Source organism: Ips typographus, linkage group LG2, assembly GCF_016097725.1.
Source record: "Ips typographus isolate SLU linkage group LG2, UJ_Ityp_2.0, whole genome shotgun sequence".
In the NCBI taxonomy this organism is placed as follows: Eukaryota; Metazoa; Arthropoda; class Insecta; order Coleoptera; family Curculionidae; genus Ips; species Ips typographus.
In genome coordinates, this window is record NC_138423.1 from 3,734,616 (window position 1) to 3,755,315 (window position 20,700).

Here is a 20,700-nt window from a genome sequence, read left to right on the forward strand (position 1 = left end):
ATTTCTGCACGCGAAGACAAGAATGATCGGATTCTGCAAGTCTAAGAGAATGCAAAGTATGAGAAATTTGAAAGAAATCAATGAAAAACAAAAAAAAAGAAAAAGAAGAGAAGTATAATATTAAATTTCAATTCAGCTGTCAGTGCTGTCACTGTCAACATATAAAAATGTTAATTCAAATGTAAACAATAATATTGATGACAATAAATAATAATAGATAAAAAATGCTAATATTGATAAAAATGCATTAAACCAATACTAATTTTTTACAGAGTGTTTCTAGTATTTTACAGATTATTATAATATAAACAAATAAAGTTGATTGATATCTAACTCGAAAAAAATGTCTTTTAACTTTATAGTACTACTCTAGATGCTATGACCTGGAATTTAAGCAGTGCAGAGTGAAGTAAGTGAGTAGTAGGAGTTTATTGAATATTATTACATAGAACTTTTTGGCTGCAGAGTCTAGAGAGCACCTTCCAAGACCTGCATGCAAATTACAAGTTGTGACACAAAAATTCAGGAACTTTTGTGTAATTTGAAGTACCTGGATAAGTTGGTATAATACCATAATATGATATCAAAGAGGAATGCTTATAGGTGAATTTTGGTTATGGTTAGTTTAAATTCAAAATGAGCTGCAACATCTTGAAATAAGGCCACCCGATTACCCCCCCTTAATAGTTATTTTTTTTATAAAATGAAAACAAGTTATATACAAGGATGTTAAAAATTCAATGAATCACCCATGTAAACTACTCCATTGTATTGTCAATAACTCGGTTATTTTGACAATTATCCGGTGGTTCACTATATCAATTTGTAGCCCTTTAAATTCTCTTTTGACCACCCTGTATAGCGTTTTTAACTAAAACGTCGAATAACTGAGTTATTTACTGTTAAAACTGAGTTGTTTGTTGTACAGTTTGACAGTTTTTACTGTGACAGCCCAGAAGGGAGAACGAATAGAACATCTGTTCAATTAAATCAGATTACTATACCCTTGCAAAAATTTATAAATAAATAATATTTTTTTAAAAATTCATATTAATTTGAAAAGTGTTGAGGTTAGGTATACAACATTTTTCAGAAAGTTTCCAGTCCTTTTCCGGAAAAAAATGGAAAATCTGAAAATTCAAAAATAATTCGTTTTTTAATTAATTGTACAACAATCCAATATCAATTTGATTTCCAAAAATGGAAATTTTCCGACTCGAAAATTACCGCTTTTACATCTCTGGTTCCTGGAGAACTCCCCAGTATTTCTAAGTAAATACCTACTAAGTATTATTAAGAGAAACTTACTTTCTGATAAACATCTACAAACATACCTAAGTATAGATATACATACCATATTATGATCATCAAGTTCATCATATTTATTTAAATATTAGAAGTTAGAATGTGACTGTTCTGCACAAACTGAAGCCCCATTTTCTTGGCAATATGTAATTATTTAATATATTTTGAAGAAATTTAAAAGTTTGTGAGTAAATTGAATTAATATGGAAATTGGCACCTATATACAGGGTGGTCCAGTTTTAACTGTCAATAATTCACCAATCCATAGCCAATTAAAAAATAAGTTGATATTCATTATGTCATTTTCCTGAAAAGTGCTTCCTAAGGAAAATACAGCCCTTCAAATTTCTGTTTAAAAAATCGTTTTTTTTTGTCATAACTGTCAAACCGTTGGAGCAATATTGATCAAATTTGGAACAAGCACTTTATTACACGTTATTACGGTCAAAGACCCAAAACTAACCCAACCCAACTTAAAAATTGCCTTGGAAACGGAAAATTCACTTAATAAGTTTAAAAAATATTATTGTAGCCAGTCGTCCTAGTTTCCAGACAAACTAAAAAACTTTAGTTTTGAAAATTGAATTAGAAAAGATAAAAATTTCAGAAGCTTAAAAATTGTGTTTGTAACCAGTTTTCATGCAAATCGAGACACTTTAATTCTAAAAATTGACTTGTAGACATAAAAACTACTTTTTCAAGAATTTGTTACTACAAATTCATACATTTAAACCTTAAAAATTGACTTGAACCGCAAAATGTAACTGAACTAATGAAAAGTGACATCAGAAGCTTAAAATTTGCATTTTAAGTAAGTTTTCATAATTTGAAGACAAATTTCAATATTTTAGTCTTGAAAATAGTCTTAGACGCAGGACATTGACATTAGATTCATGAAAATTGTCTTGAAAACTAACTTTTCGTGCTTTTTACTTTGCTTTTCATTTTCTTCGAATTCTGGACTATTTTTAGTGCTTCAAAACTGCTTTCAGCTTGGAAAATCGAGTTTCAAGACTATCTTCACCAAGTTATTGACATAGCAAACTTAAAAAACAATTTTTACATTCTTCATAGACTTAAAATGGCATTCCAAGCTTTGTCACTATTAAATCGACTTCTAAACACCTCAGTGCTAAAAATTCGGGTATTTCTTAATAAACTAGACTGTTTTTAGTGTTTTAAGGCTGTTTTCAGTGCCTCAAATCGAGTTTCAAGACTATCTTTACAAAGTTTTTGACTTATCAGGCCTAAAAGCCAGTTTGTCCACTGACCATAGTCTTGAAAATGTTATTTCTTCACTATTAAATTGACTTCTACACTCATAGGTGCAATAAATTGTAGCACCTGTATGAAATTCAGACTGTTTTTAGTGTTTTTTAAGACTGAAAAATCGAGTTTAAGACTATTTCAAAAAGTCAAGTTTCTTCAGTAATAAAAGTAAAAAATTTTGGTACCAAATGCTACAATAATAGTCTTGAGAACTAATTTTTAGAAATAAAATAGTTCGAAAATTTAATTTACTTCTAGACTTGTTGTCCAGTCCAGAAAATTCAGTTGTACACCAATTAAAGTCTTGAAAATATACTTTTGGACTCTTTAGTCCTAGTAAAGTCAGTTCTAGCATTAAAAGTCAACTTTTATACTATTTTTAGTAGTAAAAAATAAGTTTCATGCACAATACAATCTTTGTCTTGATTTCCGGACTTTTTTTTGTTCTTGAATGCCAGTTTCAGACACTCAACCAGGATGGCAGTCTGAGAAAGCGAATCATAAGACCATTCCTAATAGTAAAAAGCAAGTTTTTAGACTATTCAGTACAAATTTGGACTTTCACAAGTCTTGAATGTTCAGTTTTAAACTATAAAACGATTTTTTAAATTGAAATTTGGAGGACTTTATCTTCCTTAGGAAACGTTTTTCATAAAAATGACACAATGCAAGTCAACTTATTTTTTGATTGGCTATCAAATGGTGAATTATTGACACTTAAAACTTGACCACCCTGTATAATTCAATAACTTTTTTGACTAATCGAGTTCTGAACCCCTTTCTCTACTTAAGCTGCCTTTAAGTACCCAAATACTAAGAAAAGATAAATTATGAGTTAAGCTTTTGACACTTTATATTCTTTAAGGGCTCTTCTGTTCTTAACCCAACTAACCTAACCTACTGAGAAGAAATAGAGGTCTTTTGAAAAATCTACTTTTTAAGTTACTGAAGGTTCAGATGTAGTACCTGCAAGGCTTTCTAAAATGCTATTTGTATTACAATTCTTGAATCAGTTGTGGTTAAAGTATGTAGTCATTATTTTGTCTATAACAACAGCACAACAAGCACACAATTTTTCTTGAAATATCAGCATCAATTTTCTGTTGTTATCAAATCAGGGTAAATTTACTGCCCTACATGATTGGGCTACAGTTGTTAGCCTTAAGTTAATTGTGTTTTAAGTTCACAGAGACATCTGAAAATTACATTTAAAAAACTCTTATACGGTCTCAACTGTCTACTGCTTTTAAAAACTGAAATTTTATTTTCAGATAACCAAACAGGACAATAAAAATGGACACTGATATTGACTACCAAAACACCTGCCGATTTTGTTTGAAAAATTCTGCCGGAATGCTGGATATCTTTACATATAATTTGGAACCTGGCAGCATATCGCTTGTGGATTTTATTAAAAGAATAGCTGATTTAAAGGTAATAATAATAAACTACTAATCAAACATTCTGGGAGTATTATGTATTAGTGCAACTTGCACTCAATCCTAAAGCTGAATTTACGGAAGTAGCATGTGAATGTGCTTATTTTAAACCTAAATATTACATAAATTATTAGCTTAAAAAAAATTGGAACAGTTACTAATATGTTGTAATAACTCAAATATTAGTAAATATAGTACATATCAGATAGTATGAAAGGTAAGGTAAGTAGTAATTTACATATGCACCAATACAAAAAGGTTTTTTTTTTTAATCTCTGGAAAGGTTGTGAAATTGTAAGTTAACTTTATTTTATTTATAAGAGTCTTTTAAAACTTTTGAGAATTGTTTTTTTTTAAAGACTTGAAAAGATTGCATTTAAGGAAGTCCAATTTAATTTTCTAATAAAGTTAAACAACAATACCATATCATTTTTAATTAAAAAAGAATAGATAGAACGTTATTTTTGTTAAAATGTGTGATTTGCTGTTGTAGCTTGTAAAAGGCGAGTTTCTACCAAGCAATTCTTGTCTTAAATGCATAGAACTGATTAACTCTTCCTATTTGTTTGTTCAAATGTGCATTGCTTCTGATGATGTTATCAAAAAGGAGGAGACCCGACGAGAGTTTCGTAAAATTGAGCAAGAGGCACTCTTGGATGAGAATGACATAAACACTGAAAATGTGAATGACGAAGCGAAAAATGATTTGTCAATTAAATGTGCAGGTAACTTGAAGTGGATGTCTATATTTATTGGTTATATGGAAATTCAGACAATAGAATATTTCATTACCAGTCCAGAAAAAAGGTTTTTCCCCCGTGCTTGTCAAGTCATGCTAGAACGGGAAATAACTCATTCGGACCTGTAATGAACGATACTTTTCATTATCAGACTCTGAAAAACGTTTAGATCATTTAAATATGTTATTAGGGAAATACCCTTGACATTGAGAGTGACAAGATGTGTTTTAACCGATTTTAGGTGCAACTTGAGCTCTTATTGTATCTTAAATCATCCAATTTTTTGGATAGTATTCTAACACACCAGGCTTTTAAAAAATTGGTTTTTATGCAAGAAATAACACGTTTTTATCAGCGCACCGAAAATGGGCACTTTTGTGCGTTATTTATTTAGGCCCAACAATAATGAATTAATAGGGCCGAAACTTATTCACAATAACAGAAACATAGATTTTATACTCTTAAACGGAATGTAGTATACTCTCCTGGGCGGCTTACGGCAAACTTTCAAAAGCGACCTTTCAATATGCTTGAAAAGAACAGTTTTCAACCAATGTGTTCTACCGATTATGACCTACGGCGCCGAAACACTAACCCTTACCAACGCTTCTGCTAAGAAACTAAAAGTAACACAGCGCAAAATGGAGAGATCGATGCTTGGTGTTTCGTTACATGACCACATTAGAAATGAAGAATAACGCAGAAGAACAGGCGTCTGATATGGTCGTACATGCAGCAAAACTCAAATGGAACTGGGCAGGACATGTCCTCTAGATCCGATAAAAGAAATAGAGGAATATCACCAACTCGCTGGACAGACGACGTTACAAAAAAACTGGATTCGTAGCGCGCAAGACAGAAAAAAATTGACTCAACTAGGGGAGAGATTGGTGATGGTTGTCAGAGGGCTGATTGATGATGATGAAGATGAAACGGAATGTAGTATACCTATAAGTACCTACACAGTCCAACAAAATTCATCTTCAACATCAAACTACCCTACGCAACTTCACTCCACATGCTACATTTTTGGGTATTCATAAAGTACCGTTATAAAGTCCTCTTAAACTTTATGAATGGTTCACTAAGATCTAGGTCGCATCTGATTTACCGAATTATACAAAAAACATATTTTATATAAGGATTGCGTTATTAAATTTGTTCTGGCCGCTGGCAGGTAAAATAAATTATGTGATCTTGCTGTATTCAAAGGTGCCAAGAAATTTAGAAACAATCGATCCTGCCGTTCAACAGTTTAAAACATTATACTGTGGACACTTCTACGTGATTCCAAACTGATTACACCAAACCTCTGTATTAAAATAGCTATCCCTCTCACGGGGTACACATGATCCACTTTAAACGACAAATATTGTAGAAATTTTTGCTGGACATTCTCAATCTCATTTATATACTTAGTGTAAATAGGTGACCAAACGATTGATCCATATTCCAGCCTACTTCTAACAAAAACCGTTTCAAAATGACTTAAAATTTCGCATTACAAATCCCAACGCTCGGATTGCCTCTGCAACAGTTTCATGAACGCGATCCGCCTAAGTTAATTTAGAGTCTACCAGGACCCCCGATCTCTCACATTAGTCACTCTCGCCAGAGGAACCTGGTCCATGGTATATGAATCAGAAAAAGACGAGTGCTTTCTCGTTATGGTCATAACTGAACACTTTGCGGCGTTTAAAGGCAGTCTATTTGCAATACACCACTCTGACACACCATTCAGAGAGCGCTGTAGCTTCAGACAGTCCCCCGAGTCCTTCAGACAGTCACATACAGTTTTAGATCATCAGCATATATTTGATGCTCCACCTCAATTGACTCCACTATGTCGTTTATAAATATTAAGAATAGTAAAGGCCCCAAATTTGATCCAGGGGGAACTCCTGAGGACGCCTTAAATGGTAAAGATTTATAGCCGTTATACTGCACGTACTGTGTGCGATCAGTGATTCAAGTTTTGAAAAAGCTAACAAACCCATCAGTCAAACCAAAGAAACTCAATTTTTGTAATAATATGAGAGAAATAGAGAAATCCGTATAGACGACATCAACTTGTTCTCGCCCATCCACTACAGCGGAAGCGTATTGAGTAAAACATGTAAGACTAGTTTTGGTAGATCTGCCCCCGAGAAAACCATGTTGGTTAACTGATAGATTCGGCTTTATTCTAGTCATCAAGTTGTCGTGCAGCAGACGTTCTCAGGGAAAAGGTACATTTTCTCGACAACGAGAAATAGACAGTTTTCAGAGTCGTATAATGAAAAAAACTATGACAACATTTTTAAGTTTCATCATAGTTACTCTTAATAGTCTAATTGTAGGTATTAAATCAACAGAAATCAATAAAGATTCAGATGATGTCTTCTCAGACCTTTCTGATACAGAGAATTCGCTGCCAGTAGATGATAACAAGTGTACCGTCTTAGAGCCCATAAAAATTTCTACCAAATTAAGACAAAAATACACTTGTAACTGCTGTCAAACGACATTTAGCAATAAAGCAAAATATTTAAAACACGAAAAAATGCACGACCAAACTAAAGATTTTAAGTGCTCATTATGTTCCAAAGGATTTTTCAAAGAGGTAACTAAGTTTCTTTTAACGTGGCAGTTATAAGAAGTGTTAAACGTTCCAGGCGCATTTAAGAATTCATCTTAGATCTCACGCTAAACCCGAGGAAAAGAAGTTTTTCTGCAACAAATGCGGCAGGCAATTTATGTACGAATATTTATTAAAAAAACATGAATATGTCCATTCCGACAAGAAGCCATTTCCGTGCAGTAAATGCGATAAAGGTGATTGATATACACAGTTTGATTCTAGATTCAATGTTGTGAGTGATATTAGGAAATCTGTCTGTCTTAATACAGGCTTTCATGAATCTATTGTCACTTGAATTTTTAATTATTCCTCCTTGAGCTACTGTAAAAAATTAATTTATTTAGGATGTTTAACTGCTGAAAATCTCAGACGACATATGATGACTCATGACGAAAATTACGTTAAAAAATTCTACACTTGTGCCGTATGTAGGAAAAACTTTCCTTTTCCCAGCTCATTGAGTGAACATATGAGGCTACACACTGGAGAGAAACCTCATCTATGTTCAGTGTGCGGAAAAGGATTCAGGCAAAGTGGATCTTTACATTTTCACCAGAGAATACATACCGGCTTTAAACCGTTTAGTTGCGAGACGTGTTCGGAATGTTTTAAATCCAGAAGTAAGTGTGCTTTCGATTCTCTGTAATATTTGCTAGAGACTGAATCTTTCGCAGAACATGGTTGATGGAAATTTTTAGGTTTACTAAAAGTACACATGAGAAAACATACAAATGAAAGGCCGTTCGTTTGCGATAGTTGTGGTGTGGCTTTTAGGCAGTCGAGCGATTTAAAATGTCATATGAGAACCCATACGGGAGAAAAGCCAGTTTTGTGCACTCTTTGCGGGAAAAGAATGAGCACTTCAGGTAATAACATTTTTTCTTATAGGTTTGGTTCTAACTGCACTTTGATTATAGGTCAGTTGACCGTGCATTTGCGTTCGCATACTGGAGAGAAGCCGTACAAATGCGAATATTGCCAGAAAGCTTTTGGTACTAAAACAATATTGCGCAAACACACTCGGATACATACCGGAGAAAGGCCGTATGTGTGCCTGATTTGTAATAAAGCATTTAATCAAAGTTCGACTTTGAAGACTCATTCTAATATTCATAGGTACGTTTTATTATTGTTATTTAACCCTCAATACTTGTTACCACTTTTGATTTTAAAATGATTGATATCTAGAACAAAACTTGAGAAGCCAAAGTCCAGTAATGGGAAACGAGAGGCAAGGAAATCAGGTCGGAATATTCGTAACGAGAAAGCTACCGTCAAAATCGAGGTAAATAACGCGGAAAAGAATAACTCTACTGTTCAAACTGAGTTTACTGTGATTTTACCTGCACCAATACCACATTTGACCACCACAATCAGCAATATCCATTCACATTGAAACTGGGCACATGCAGTCCGTTTATTATAACTTTAGTTGCACGTCTTCTATTCTAATCGAAATTTGCTTGAAATGTATCATTTTTCTGTCATGACTGTAATTAATTTGAAAAGTAATTTTCGGTAAAGGCTGTTTTGATTTGTTATTTATTGTTTTAGAAATTTCAAAGAACCGTTTTGAACTCCTTTTTCTCGTGGTGTTAAGCAAAAAATTATTTCTTTAAACTGTAACTTTCTAACTTTCAACGTTTCTGAGTTATTTATCACAAACTGGTCTGATGCAACAAATTTTCAAATCAGTTGAAATTCGATTATTTTTTAGAGTTTAGGGAGGTTGAGCCACTCAACTTAACCGTCTTGAGGTTCTCTTTCCAGTGGTGTTAAGCAAAAAATTATTTCTTAAAAATTTCATGAAAAAATCTGAATTACTACACTTTTCATGATTCAGCAGTACTTTAGGAAATTTTTGCTTTCATTCAAATTTTCCGTAACCTTCAACGTTTCTGAGTTATTTATCAAAAACTGGTCTGATGCAACACATTTTCAAATCAGTTGAAATTCGATTATTTTTTAGAGTTTAGGGAGGTTGAGCCACTCAAATTAACCGTCTTGAGCTTCTCTTTCCAGTGGTGTTGAGCAAAAAATTATTTCTTAAAAATTTCATGAAAAAATCTGAATTACTACACTTTTCATGATTCAGCAGTACTTTACGAAATTTTTGCTTTCATTAAAATTTTCCTTAACTTTCAATGTTTCTAAGTTATTTATCAAAAACTGGTCTGATGCAACACATTTTCAAATCAGTTGAAATTCGATTATTTTTTAGAGTTTAGGGAGGTTGAGCCACTCAACTTAACCGTTTTGAAATTCTCTTTCCAGTGGTGTTGAGCAAAAAATTATTTCTTAAAAATTTCATGAAAAAATCTGAATTACTACACTTTTCATGATTCAGCAGTACTTTACGAATATTTTTGCTTTCATTCAAACTTTCCTTAACTTTCAACGTTTCTGAGTTATTTATCAAAAACTGGTCTGATGCAACACATTTTCAAATCAGTTGAAATTCGATTATTTTTTAGAGTTTAGGGAGGTTGAGCCACTCAACTTAACCGTCTTGAGGTTCTCTTTCCAGTGGTGTTGAGCAAAAAATTATTTCTTAAAAATTTCATGAAAAAATCTGAATTTCTACACTTTTCATGATTCAGCAGTACTTTACGAATATTTTTGCTTTCATTCAAATTTTCCTTAACTTTCCACGTTTCTGAGTTATTTATCAAAAACTGGTCTGATGCAACACATTTTCAAATCAGTTGAAATTCGATTATTTTTTAGAGTTTAGGGAGGTTGAGCCACTCAAATTAACCGTCTTGAGGTTCTCTTTTCAGCGGTGTTGAGCAAAAAATTATTTCTTAAAAATTTCATGAAAAAATCTGAATTACTACACTTTTCATGATTCAGCAGTACTTTACAAACATTTTTGCTTTCATTGAAATTTTCCGTAACTTTCCACGTTTCTGAGTTATTTATCAAAAACTGGTCTGATGCAACAAATTTTCAAATCAGTTGAAATTCGATTATTTTTTAGAGTTTAGGGAGGTTGAGCCACTCAACTTAACCGTCTTGAGGATCTCTTTCCAGTGGTGTTGAGCAAAAATTATTTCTTAAAAATTTCATGAAAAAATCTGAATTTCTACACTTTTCATGATTCAGCAGTACTTTACGAATATTTTTGCTTTCATTCAAATTTTCCTTAACTTTCAACGTTTCTGAGTTATTTATCAAAAACTGGTCTGATGCAACACATTTTCAAATCAGTTGAAATTCGATTATTTTTTAGAGTTTAGGGAGGTTGAGCCACTCAAATTAACCGTCTTGAGCTTCTCTTTCCAGTGGTGTTGAGCAAAAAATTATTTCTTAAAAATTTCATGAAAAAATCTGAATTTCTACACTTTTCATGATTCAGCAGTACTTTACGAATATTTTTGCTTTCATTCAAATTTTCCGTAACCTTCAACGTTTCTGAGTTATTTATCAAAAACTGGTCTGATGCAACACATTTTCAAATCAGTTGAAATTCGATTATTTTTTAGAGTTTAGGGAGGTTGAGCCACTCAACTTAACCGTCTTGAGGTTCTCTTTCCAGTGGTGTTGAGCAAAAAATTATTTCTTAAAAATTTCATGAAAAAATCTGAATTACTACACTTTTCATGATTCAGCAGTACTTTACGAAATTTTTGCTTTCATTAAAATTTTCCTTAACTTTCAATGTTTCTAAGTTATTTATCAAAAACTGGTCTGATGCAACACATTTTCAAATCAGTTGAAATTCGATTATTTTTTAGAGTTTAGGGATGTTGAGCCACTCAAATTAACCGTCTTGAGCTTCTCTTTCCAGTGGTGTTGAGCAAAAAATTATTTCTTAAAAATTTCATGAAAAAATCTGAATTTCTACACTTTTCATGATTCAGCAGTACTTTACGAATATTTTTGCTTTCATTCAAATTTTCCGTAACCTTCAACGTTTCTGAGTTATTTATCAAAAACTGGTCTGATGCAACACATTTTCAAATCAGTTGAAATTCGATTATTTTTTAGAGTTTAGGGAGGTTGAGCCACTCAACTTAACCGTCTTGAGGTTCTCTTTCCAGTGGTGTTGAGCAAAAAATTATTTCTTAAAAATTTCATGAAAAAATCTGAATTACTACACTTTTCATGATTCAGCAGTACTTTACGAAATTTTTGCTTTCATTAAAATTTTCCTTAACTTTCAATGTTTCTAAGTTATTTATCAAAAACTGGTCTGATGCAACACATTTTCAAATCAGTTGCGATTAGTTTTGAGAGTTTAGGGAGGTTGAACCACTCAAATTAACCGTCTTGAGGTTCTCTTTCCAGTAGTGTTGAGCAAAAAATTATTTCTTAAAAATTTCATGAAAAAATCTGAATTACTACACTTTTCATGATTCAGCAGAACTTTACAAACATTTTTGCTTTCATTCAAATTTTCCGTAACTTTCAACGTTTCTGAGTTATTTATCACAAACTGGTCTGATGCAACAAATTTTCAAATCAGTTGAAATTCGATTATTTTTTAGAGTTTAGGGAGGTTGAGCCACTCAAATTAACCGTCTTGAGCTTCTCTTTCCAGTGGTGTTGAGCCAAAAAAATCTATCTGAAAAATTGCGTACAGGGTGTCTTAAAAACAGTCAATCACCATATTTTTCATGCACACCCTATATACTGGAAGGAAAATCGGTCCTGCAAACTTACAATGCTGAGTTAAGGAATTAATTAGGAACATTTTTTGCTCTCTTGCAAATTTTTCGTAACTGTCACCGCTTTCGAGGAGTTTAGAAAAAACTGGTTTGGCGCAAAATGTTTCAAATCAGTTGTGGTTTCAAATTTGAACATCCTGTAACTGGTTGATTTTTGGGAGTTCAGGGTGGTTCAACCACCAAAAAACCGTTTTGAGCTCCTCCCAGAGGGTGACAAAAATAGTGAACTACCATACTTTTCTTGCACACCCTGTAAGTTTCAAACAAAAATGGTCCTGCAAACTTACGGTGTTGGGTTAATGAGTTGATTAGGAACATTTTTGGTCTCTTTAAATTTTTTTGTAACTCACCGTTTTCGAGTTATTTTAGAAAAACTGGTTTGGTGCAACAAATTTATAAATCAGTCAAATTGGGATCTGAAATTTGAACACGGTTTAAAGGACAGTCAGGGACAAAATCGCCTGTAAAACCCACTTAGAGTGACTGAATCATGTTTTTAAGCGCATTTTTGGGATGCTCATTAAATTTCCTATCTAACCACATAAACTCAAAATCAGGTAAAGTCTGGAAGAAAAATGGTCAAAATATAAACCAGTTTGAAAGTGAAGGCCAATATCTTCGGCAAAAACCACTTGGAGTAAGAAAATGACACATTTTTGGAATTCTCATTAAATTTCTTATCTAACAACCTGAAAATATAATACAAAATTTGTTATAGTCAGGAAGAAAAACGGTGTTAAACTATAAACTGAAACACATTTTAAAAAAACAGTCAGGGACAAAATCGCCTTTAAATCCGACTTGGAGTAAGAAAATTGCAATTTTAAGCACATTTTTGGAAACCTCCTTAAATTTTCCATCTATAATAACATGAAAAAACACTACAAAATTTGGTACAGTCAGGGAGAAAAGCGTTATCAAAATTTGAACTGTCGGCAACACAGTATTTTTAATTTAGCAATAATTATCACGACATTAAAGTATAATACGTTTACCAGAAGTGTTTTAAATAGGGAATCAATATAATAGGTTTTTAAAGTAACGTTTTAGGATGATTCATTATTTCTGTATGTGTGACAGGCTGCAGAAGATAGTAAAAGTGGGCTCAAGGAGTCTAAAGAAAATATTTTTAGTTTCGTGAAATGTTCCCAAGACAGCGTACTATTAGTTTGAATTTAAAAAAAGGATATTTCCCCCTGATTTAATATAAAATAATAACCTCAAGTAACTGCAAATGAAAGTTAATTTATAACAACTAATAAGTTTCATTAAAACCTTTTTCTTTCTTTTTTTCTTCTTTTTGCCTTTCTATCTCTTAAACAATAAAGTGTTGACGATAAGTCAAAAGTTGTCTGCAATAACTTCTAAACCATGTGTCATTTGTCATCAGGTACCCTATAAATACCTACGTTAACTTGTTTTCGTCAACAGATGGCACTTTTACAAAAACTTACTGTTTATTAACTCAAAACTAAATGCTACCCATGACGCTTATTAGCATGATAATAAAGAGTATGTACTAAATATTGCAAAAATAGCAAATTTCTAATTTTCTTTCCTGTCAAGTTAGTCACAAACACAGTGGCGTTTTAAGTGGGTCAGCTTGGTCTGCTAGGAACTCAGAGCATGATATCACAGTGTATTACTTGACACATAATGCCAAACATGTTGATACGGTACCTAAACGTCAATTTTTGTTTCGTTTGCGTTTACTTTTCAAAAAAATATTGTTACACTTTACTGGGTTCTTTTTCTTTTTGATAAGTGAGACTAAGTAAACTCAACAAACTTTATTTAATAAATACACAACAATTTACAACACTAGAGATCACTTTTTAAATTACTAAAGTCACTTTTACCACTTCACTACTTCGTTCTTTGCTTTATCGCGCCACTGTTATTTCACAACTGTTTCGCCATGCACAACTATTCAATTGCCTCCAAAATAGGCGTTTGTCGAAGTTTCTGCATCGGCGTAGATGTTATCAGGTCAAACCTCACAATGGATCTTGTTGCCCCAGTGTCAATGGTAAACTCACATTCTGTGTTGTTCAATAGTCCAAGGGTTACTTGCCAGGGGTCGCCCCCTTACTCCGGCGGCAACCTCGAGTTTTCCTGGTCCTGGTTACTTCGGTACTGTGAATTTGGTAAACGAGACCGCTGCCTGCAATTCCAACCATAGTGTCCTTTGCGTCCATAGTTGTAACATTTTATATCTTCTCTAGATGGAGAGTGGCTTCTTTTGTTATTGTCGTCTTTTTGCAGACTTTGATCCAGCTTTTTAACAATCAAATTCAAGGTAGAATCTGTTTGGTCCTGATCATCCGAAAATTTTACTTCCCGCACTCTTTCCTTTTTGTAGGAGATATTCTTTGCGGCTTCAAACTCTAAGCTGTAGACTACGGCATCAGTCAAGTTCCTAAAACGGCCAAGGCGAAGCGCCTGCTGTAGATCTGCTCCTCTGACACCATCGGTAAAATTTTGGATTGCGATCTGGTTCAGAAACTCTTCGGGTGATTGTGGATAGGCCAGTCGGATTAATCGCTCAATTTCAGCTCCAAATTCTTGCAGAGTCTCTGATGACCCTTGGGCTCTACTCTTCAATTGGCTCTGGTATACCTGGTTCAAATATTTATTCCCGTATCTTAGTTCCAGCGCGTTTGCAAGGGAATAGTAATCTTCTTGTTTACACTCCGGGATGTTCTGGAGTATTTCAAGAGCTTTACCACGTAATGCCAGAACCAACTCGGTGGCTTTTGATGTTCGGTCCATCGATTAGCCACGGCGACAGCCTAAAACTGCTTCCTGTACAACTCCCACGACGTTTTCCCGTCAAACTTTGGCACCTTACAATTCATTGTCGCAGTTTTCTATCGGAGATACCTCGACTAAGTTCTTCTATTCCTCGCAAACGCTCATGATTTCCTTCCGTAAAGTTGCAATTGTCCAAATTGAGCCTCCATTTGTCCAAATTTATTATCCAATTGTCCAAGTTCGTCGTCCAAGTGGTCTACCTTTTCTACTTTATCGTCTACCATCTGTTGTTTGTTGTTCATTGATATAGGCTTGCAACTCCGATCGATTTGTCTCCAGAGCTTGATGCATAGTTTGCTGTTCTTTGTGTCTTCGTTCTTCCTCCTGTTGGTAGCGTCTCTCTTGCTCCTCTTTTTCAAGTCGTCGTCGTTCTTCCTCTTCTTGCTTTTCTTTCCGTCGTCGTTCCTCATCCTCTTGTTTTTCTTATTGTCGTCGTTCCTCTTCCGCTCGTTTTTCTTGTTGTCGTCGTTCTTGTTCCTCTTGTTTTTCTTGTTGTCGTCGTTCCTCTTCTGCTCGTTTTTCTTGTTGTCGTCGTTCCTGTTCCGCTTGTTTTTCTCTCTGTCGCGCCTCTTTATCAGCCTGAAACATCTCAAGCAATTGTTTAATTTCAGCCATTGCGTCGTAATCGGTCGATCTTGTATTCACCATTCATGTAGAGCACAATTCTTCACTCACTTATCCCACTTCTCGACACCAAATATTACACTTTACTGGGTTCTTTTGGGTAAGTGAGACTTTGAATAAACTGAACAAACTTTATTTAATAAATACACAACAATTTACAACACTAGAGATCACTTTTTAAGTCACTTTTCCCACTTCAATATGGAATTTGCAATCAATCGTCATGTCTAACTGCTTGCACGTGCGGGAAATCATAACTTTGCGCACTGATTAGGAAAACTGACGCCTTTCTTGCAGATATTTCGAAAAACTAAAAATATTTTCTTTGCTGTTGCTATCAAAATATTTTTCCCAGATTCTATGAGTAAATGTTTCGTCAACGCAGTAAAGTTTCCAACTCCAGATTTGTTAGGTTCTGCAGATTATAGCTATTCGAGATTGAACTGATAAAGCATAATGGTCGCATATTTTGTATATAAAATTCATACCTATAAAGTATTTCTTAAACTTTCAGTAGTTTTATTTATTTCCCCATTAAAGATCAAACGAACATAATTAAATAAAAGTTAACTAAACCTCTGAACCGTAATTTAACTTATGGTTGGTAACTTTTCATCAGCTTTGTGCACCCGAAATCTATATACGCACGTAAACTCAGCCTTGCCATAATTACTCAAAATGGACAACTCGACCGAGTTGAATAATTGGCTTTGTGAGACATCAACTTTGAAATTTTGATGCTGTTTGCCATACAAATCGTAAGTAAATTGACCCAAAAAGGTAGGTGTGTCATTTGTGTCACTATATCCCTAAAAGTGAGTTAATTTTTTTCCAGGAGACTGTGAAATTGGAAATTTACGTACGAATATTTGAAAGTCTTTGGGAGCACTACTCAGCTCTTCCATATCAAGCAAAAGTTTTGAGGCATGACTCAAAGAAACACTACCGATCTTAACTGGTTTGCTCAGTTTGATGCGTATCGCCCCAGTGCTTCCCCTAAAGAATTATTTTACCCGAAAAACTGTACACTTTTTCGATGTTTTTGCGTACCTGAATGCAAAGCAGCTCCCAGGCAAAACTGACGGTTGTATGATCTGCTCAGGTCTACTGAAAACATTCATTTTATAAATTCCCAACACTAGCCTTTCATCGGAGTAGGGATGTGTGTTTTCGGTAACTCCAAGTATTGCACCTCCAGCGTAAGCGGCAGCATAATCTGGAACAATTTTTAATTCTAAAATATTGTTTTTGATTCGGTAAAGGCGAGACAACCTTTTAGTCCAATTCCATCCGAATCGTAAACTTGCACACTCATTTCTTCAATATAACGGGCAATCTCGTCATCATCAAAAGTTTTTCTAAAATGTGTAATTTTTGCTTAAATGGGTGTTTAAATTATATTATAAATAAAATTATCATACAATATTTTTTTCTATACATCTACCATTGAAATATAAACATAAATAAAATAAATAAAGTTTGGTAATTTTAATGAAATCCGTTGGAAAACAAGGAAAAATTATGAATTTTGTAATTTTATTTAAAAAAATTTTGACTGTCTAGGGGCAAAACCGTACAACTAATCCATCAACTTTTATACGTCATTAAGAAGCTCATTTTATTAACTATCCATTGACATATAAAAGCTTATACAAAGTGTAGCAAATAAGCTAGTTATTCACGATTAAACAAAAAGATGTACCAAAAAAAGTCCTGAAAAAATGAGTCAACTTTGACGCCCTCTAGTGGCCAAATCGTCCAATCTATTAACTCCAGTTGGGGTATTTTTAGAAAGCTCATTTCATTGGCTATCCATTGACGTATAAAACTTTACCAAAAATAGTGCAATTAAGCGAGTTTTTGAGGATTAAAAAAAGGTTGCACCAAAAAAGTGATAAAAAAAATTGGTCAAATTTGACGCCCTCTAGCGGCCAAACCGTCTAACCTGTCAACCCAAATAGGGATATTTTTAGAAAGCTCATTTCATTGGTTGTCGATTGACATATAAAAGTATATACAAAGTGCTACAAATACACGTGTGTTATTTACCGTTTAGTGACAGGACGTACCACAAACATTTTTTGACTGGTTAAAGGCTAATTTGACTGTAGAAAATTAAGAAAACATGGTCACGTGACTTACTAGATCTAACACGACGTAATGCTTGGAAATTTTTTGAAAAACTCTTTTTGCAAATTTTCGTAAGGGTCAAATTTGCCTGAAACGCCGCCACTATCCTAATGGGTTTTGCGTTATGTTGCCAAGTTAGTGCAAGCAAAAATCGACCTTAATGATTGTATTTCTACAGTTTTGTTACTACCCTAGATTTGGCAATCATTGTGCTAGGTTTGTGCTAAATATCAGGGCCGTATCTGCCCGATTTAAAATAAATCCTTTAAAGATATCAGAGCGGTAACAGTCAGGGGAAACATTAGCTATGGAGCCCTCTGGCGGTCAAACGAAGCAACCTATCAACAGGCGGCCATATTTTTTTAATTTTATTTTCGAGCCATTGACATATAAAAATATATACAAAGTGTTGTGTGTGACAATAAAGACAGTTTTGACTAAATTTGACAACTACTACTTTAACCTTTATTAATTCGGTTATTTTGACAGTTACAGCGTGGTTCAATGTATCAATTTAAAAAGTGATTTTTTTAAACAAGCGGCCTAATACAATCTTCTTTAATTTTGAACAGAGAAGAGAATCAGAGAGAATAATAAGAATGTGTTCCGTTTGAAAAACTAGACTCCTAGTCCTTTTTTAGAACTGATTTTGTGACCACACTGTACTATATATTTTGACGTCTTTTTGCACCTTTTCCTAGAACAAACCTTGTCTAACATGACAAAACACAAAAACCAAGAAAACAACCTTTCCTGATATGTATAAATTAAAAATGTTTTGGAGACCAAAAATATAAAATTTCACATAAAATGGTAAATATCTCAGAAACGGATATAGATAGGTATATGACATTAAGACGCGAAATATGTCTAGAATTTGACGTAGAATACAAAAATGAAAAAATATACAGGGTATCCCATTCCGGTCAGTTGCACGCATATTTTCTTATTTTTACTTTTTTTAATTAAAAAAGGTTCTTTTAGACTTTCCAGTTGTGATAATTCAGGAAGTTAGTGGGTATTGTTAGGCTAGGTTAGGTTAGGTTAATTATTAGGAATTAGTGTACAACATTTTACTCAGCGGCCTACCCCTCGGTAATAAGAGTATGTAGGTAAACATTTAAAAAAAAAAAAAGTTAAAAAACAAACCTCCAATCTGAAATGGCAGCGATTTGCTCTTTTAACTCTTTGATTTCATTAACAAGCGGTATTAAACCACTAGGAACACTTGGTAAATCTGCAGAATGCAGATCTACGGATCTAAGATCATCGTCGTTAACCTTCCTACCATCTTGGTAGTGAACGGAATCATCACACAAACTTTTCTCGACTGGTAAAGTGACACTATTCTGATGATCTACGAAAAAATCTTGGTTAAGATCATGCTGTAACAAAAACTATAATTGGTAATTGCTTACAGTAGTAAATACCCAGAAGTATGCAAACTGCTAGGGTCAGTGCAGTAAGGTGAATTATAATCTCTGAAAAAGAAAAAAAACAAAACAGTTTGGCCTACATAGTATTTTAAGTTCTTCTGGTGTACGAAATAATACAGTTCATCTTAAAATAAGGTAATCTTGCAAATCTCACTATCTTTAGTTGCTTTTGATCAATGCAAGAGCAATGCTTGTTTTCTAACTAGGTTGCTAGGAAAAGTGAGCTTTACCATGGGAGTTTAAGGGATCAAGGAAGTTTAAATTTGGGCAGTTGTACAATATGGAGTCGAATAAAATGCCGCTTTAAAAATTAAAAAATTTTTAGTACTTCCGGAGATATCCGAAAAAAAAAAACAAAACTTTTGAAATTAGCTTTTATTTTTTTAAAAATTTTATTTGATAAGATAACTGAAAATAAATGACACTTTACCATTGCCATGCACTTTTCCTCCTCTACAACGTGTGGCAATATCAAATTTCATAACCGACGTTTCGGTTTTTAATCACCATCATCAACTTTGATTTTTCTTATGGGCGCCAAATAGATTTTTACATTTTTGAATTGGGCTATTTCACATAGTCATATAATGTGGTTCAAATTGGCAGTCTAGTGATAATAACGAAATAAAGGGTCTCTTGAAAATAACAGCTTAGCAATTCTCTGTTACGTCACTTGTCACTTGTGACATCGTTGATGAGCATGTGATGACATGACCATTAAATGACGTTAATTTGACGTTAATAAGTTTGAAAATAAATGACATTTTTCCTACTCTACAACGTGTCATTATCATAACGAAATAAAAAGGTTCAGTTTTTGGACAACCAACATCGGCTTTTAGGTTTTTGTTTTGGGGACGTCATATATTCCATATTAGATAGAATTCTAGGTACTTATTTAATGTTTTCTTACTGAGTACATTGATATATCAAATAATGTTATAGTAATTGTTATGTTATACTAGGTAATTCTTATGGAAACCGATATTTGAGACACATAAGTCAACTTTTGCAGACCGAAATAGCTTAGCTCCATACAATTTCCTTTAAAAGCGGTATTCCCTTTAAACAGGTAAGTATTCGTTACTGATTAATTCATATACTGGGTCTTTTATTATTATTAAACCGAGGTTTAAATAACGTCTCTGTTATTAATTCACCTACCTTTAACATATCTTCTCCTGGAACCATTGGCTAGACCGTAATAATCACAAAAGTAAGCCGGAATGAAATCTTCCGGATTGGGTCTTCGAAGTATAGAGTTTTTCATTCTAATTAACTAATCTAAAGGAAAACACTCGAAATATACAATACATAGACGCGTTTCTGAGACAATTTTACAAATGGCGGTTTCAAATTGAAAATGGCTTGCAAAAACGTCAGGAATGGTTGTCAGTTGATTGTCGAACTACATGATATTGCAACGTTGCCGGCTTGCCAGTTTAAAAAATGCAGTGTTTTACGAATTATTTTTGTTTCAGTGGCGGCTGAAAGTTCTTAACAGTTGATCATGGTGGTTTTTTCTATTGACGTTTCCAAATAAATTTAATGCAAAACTCTTGAATTAAAAAGCAACGAGAAAAAAAACATTGGAAACGTAACTGGAAAATAAACCGTCCAGTTTATTCGAAATGGAACGAAATGGCCAACAAA

At 33.6% G+C, this 20,700-nt stretch overlaps 2 protein-coding genes across 8 annotated transcripts; one reads left to right on the plus strand and one right to left on the minus strand.

Annotated features, from left to right (window-relative positions):
* The first annotated feature begins 29 nt into the window (after positions 1-29).
* Positions 30-15,988, plus strand: LOC145725385 (uncharacterized). 5 transcript variants are annotated; one of them, XM_081974129.1, is made up of 10 exons: positions 30-409; positions 466-619; positions 3,846-4,008; positions 4,507-4,738; positions 7,093-7,355; positions 7,408-7,567; positions 7,718-7,993; positions 8,072-8,239; positions 8,291-8,489; positions 8,562-15,988. In XM_081974129.1, exons 3-10 carry the CDS (start codon positions 3,868-3,870, stop codon positions 8,767-8,769), a joined length of 1,647 nt encoding a protein of 548 aa, XP_081830255.1. In that variant the 5' UTR covers positions 30-409; positions 466-619; positions 3,846-3,867; the 3' UTR covers positions 8,770-15,988. The 5 variants fall into 5 exon arrangements, with proteins under 5 accessions (XP_081830255.1, XP_081830260.1, XP_081830256.1 ...); XM_081974134.1 differs by having other exon boundaries at positions 7,108-7,355; XM_081974130.1 differs by having other exon boundaries at positions 466-603.
* LOC145725387 (SUN domain-containing protein 2-like) lies at positions 15,980-20,450 on the minus strand. 3 transcript variants are annotated; one of them, XM_081974141.1, is made up of 7 exons: positions 20,212-20,450; positions 19,030-19,092; positions 18,761-18,968; positions 16,754-16,839; positions 16,532-16,697; positions 16,345-16,477; positions 15,980-16,290 (listed from the first exon to the last, which is right to left on the minus strand). In XM_081974141.1, exons 1-7 carry the CDS (start codon positions 20,315-20,317, stop codon positions 16,072-16,074), a joined length of 981 nt encoding a protein of 326 aa, XP_081830267.1. In that variant the 5' UTR covers positions 20,318-20,450; the 3' UTR covers positions 15,980-16,071. The 3 variants fall into 3 exon arrangements, with proteins under 3 accessions (XP_081830267.1, XP_081830269.1, XP_081830270.1); XM_081974143.1 differs by lacking the exon at positions 20,212-20,450 and adding an exon at positions 19,478-19,910; XM_081974144.1 differs by lacking the exon at positions 19,030-19,092 and having other exon boundaries at positions 18,761-18,996; positions 20,212-20,400.
* Positions 20,451-20,700: the final 250 nt, after the last annotated feature.

Bases quoted from the DNA above. Each gene is read 5' to 3' on its own strand.
- LOC145725385 (XM_081974133.1), top strand. From the start codon at position 3,868: ATGGACACTGATATTGACTACCAAAACACCTGCCGATTTTGTTTGAAA. The intron at 7,356-7,407 runs GTAACTAAGTTT...TAAACGTTCCAG, and splicing joins CCAAAGGATTTTTCAAAGAG to GCGCATTTAAGAATTCATCT. The intron at 7,568-7,717 runs GTGATTGATATA...TAATTTATTTAG, and splicing joins GTGCAGTAAATGCGATAAAG to GATGTTTAACTGCTGAAAAT.
- LOC145725387 (XM_081974141.1), bottom strand. From the start codon at position 20,317: ATGAAAAACTCTATACTTCGAAGACCCAATCCGGAAGATTTCATTCCG. The intron at 19,093-20,211 runs GTAGGTGAATTA...TTTCTTTTTCAG, and splicing joins CAGGAGAAGATATGTTAAAG to AGATTATAATTCACCTTACT. The intron at 18,969-19,029 runs GTAAGCAATTAC...ATTTTTTCGTAG, and splicing joins ACTTCTGGGTATTTACTACT to ATCATCAGAATAGTGTCACT.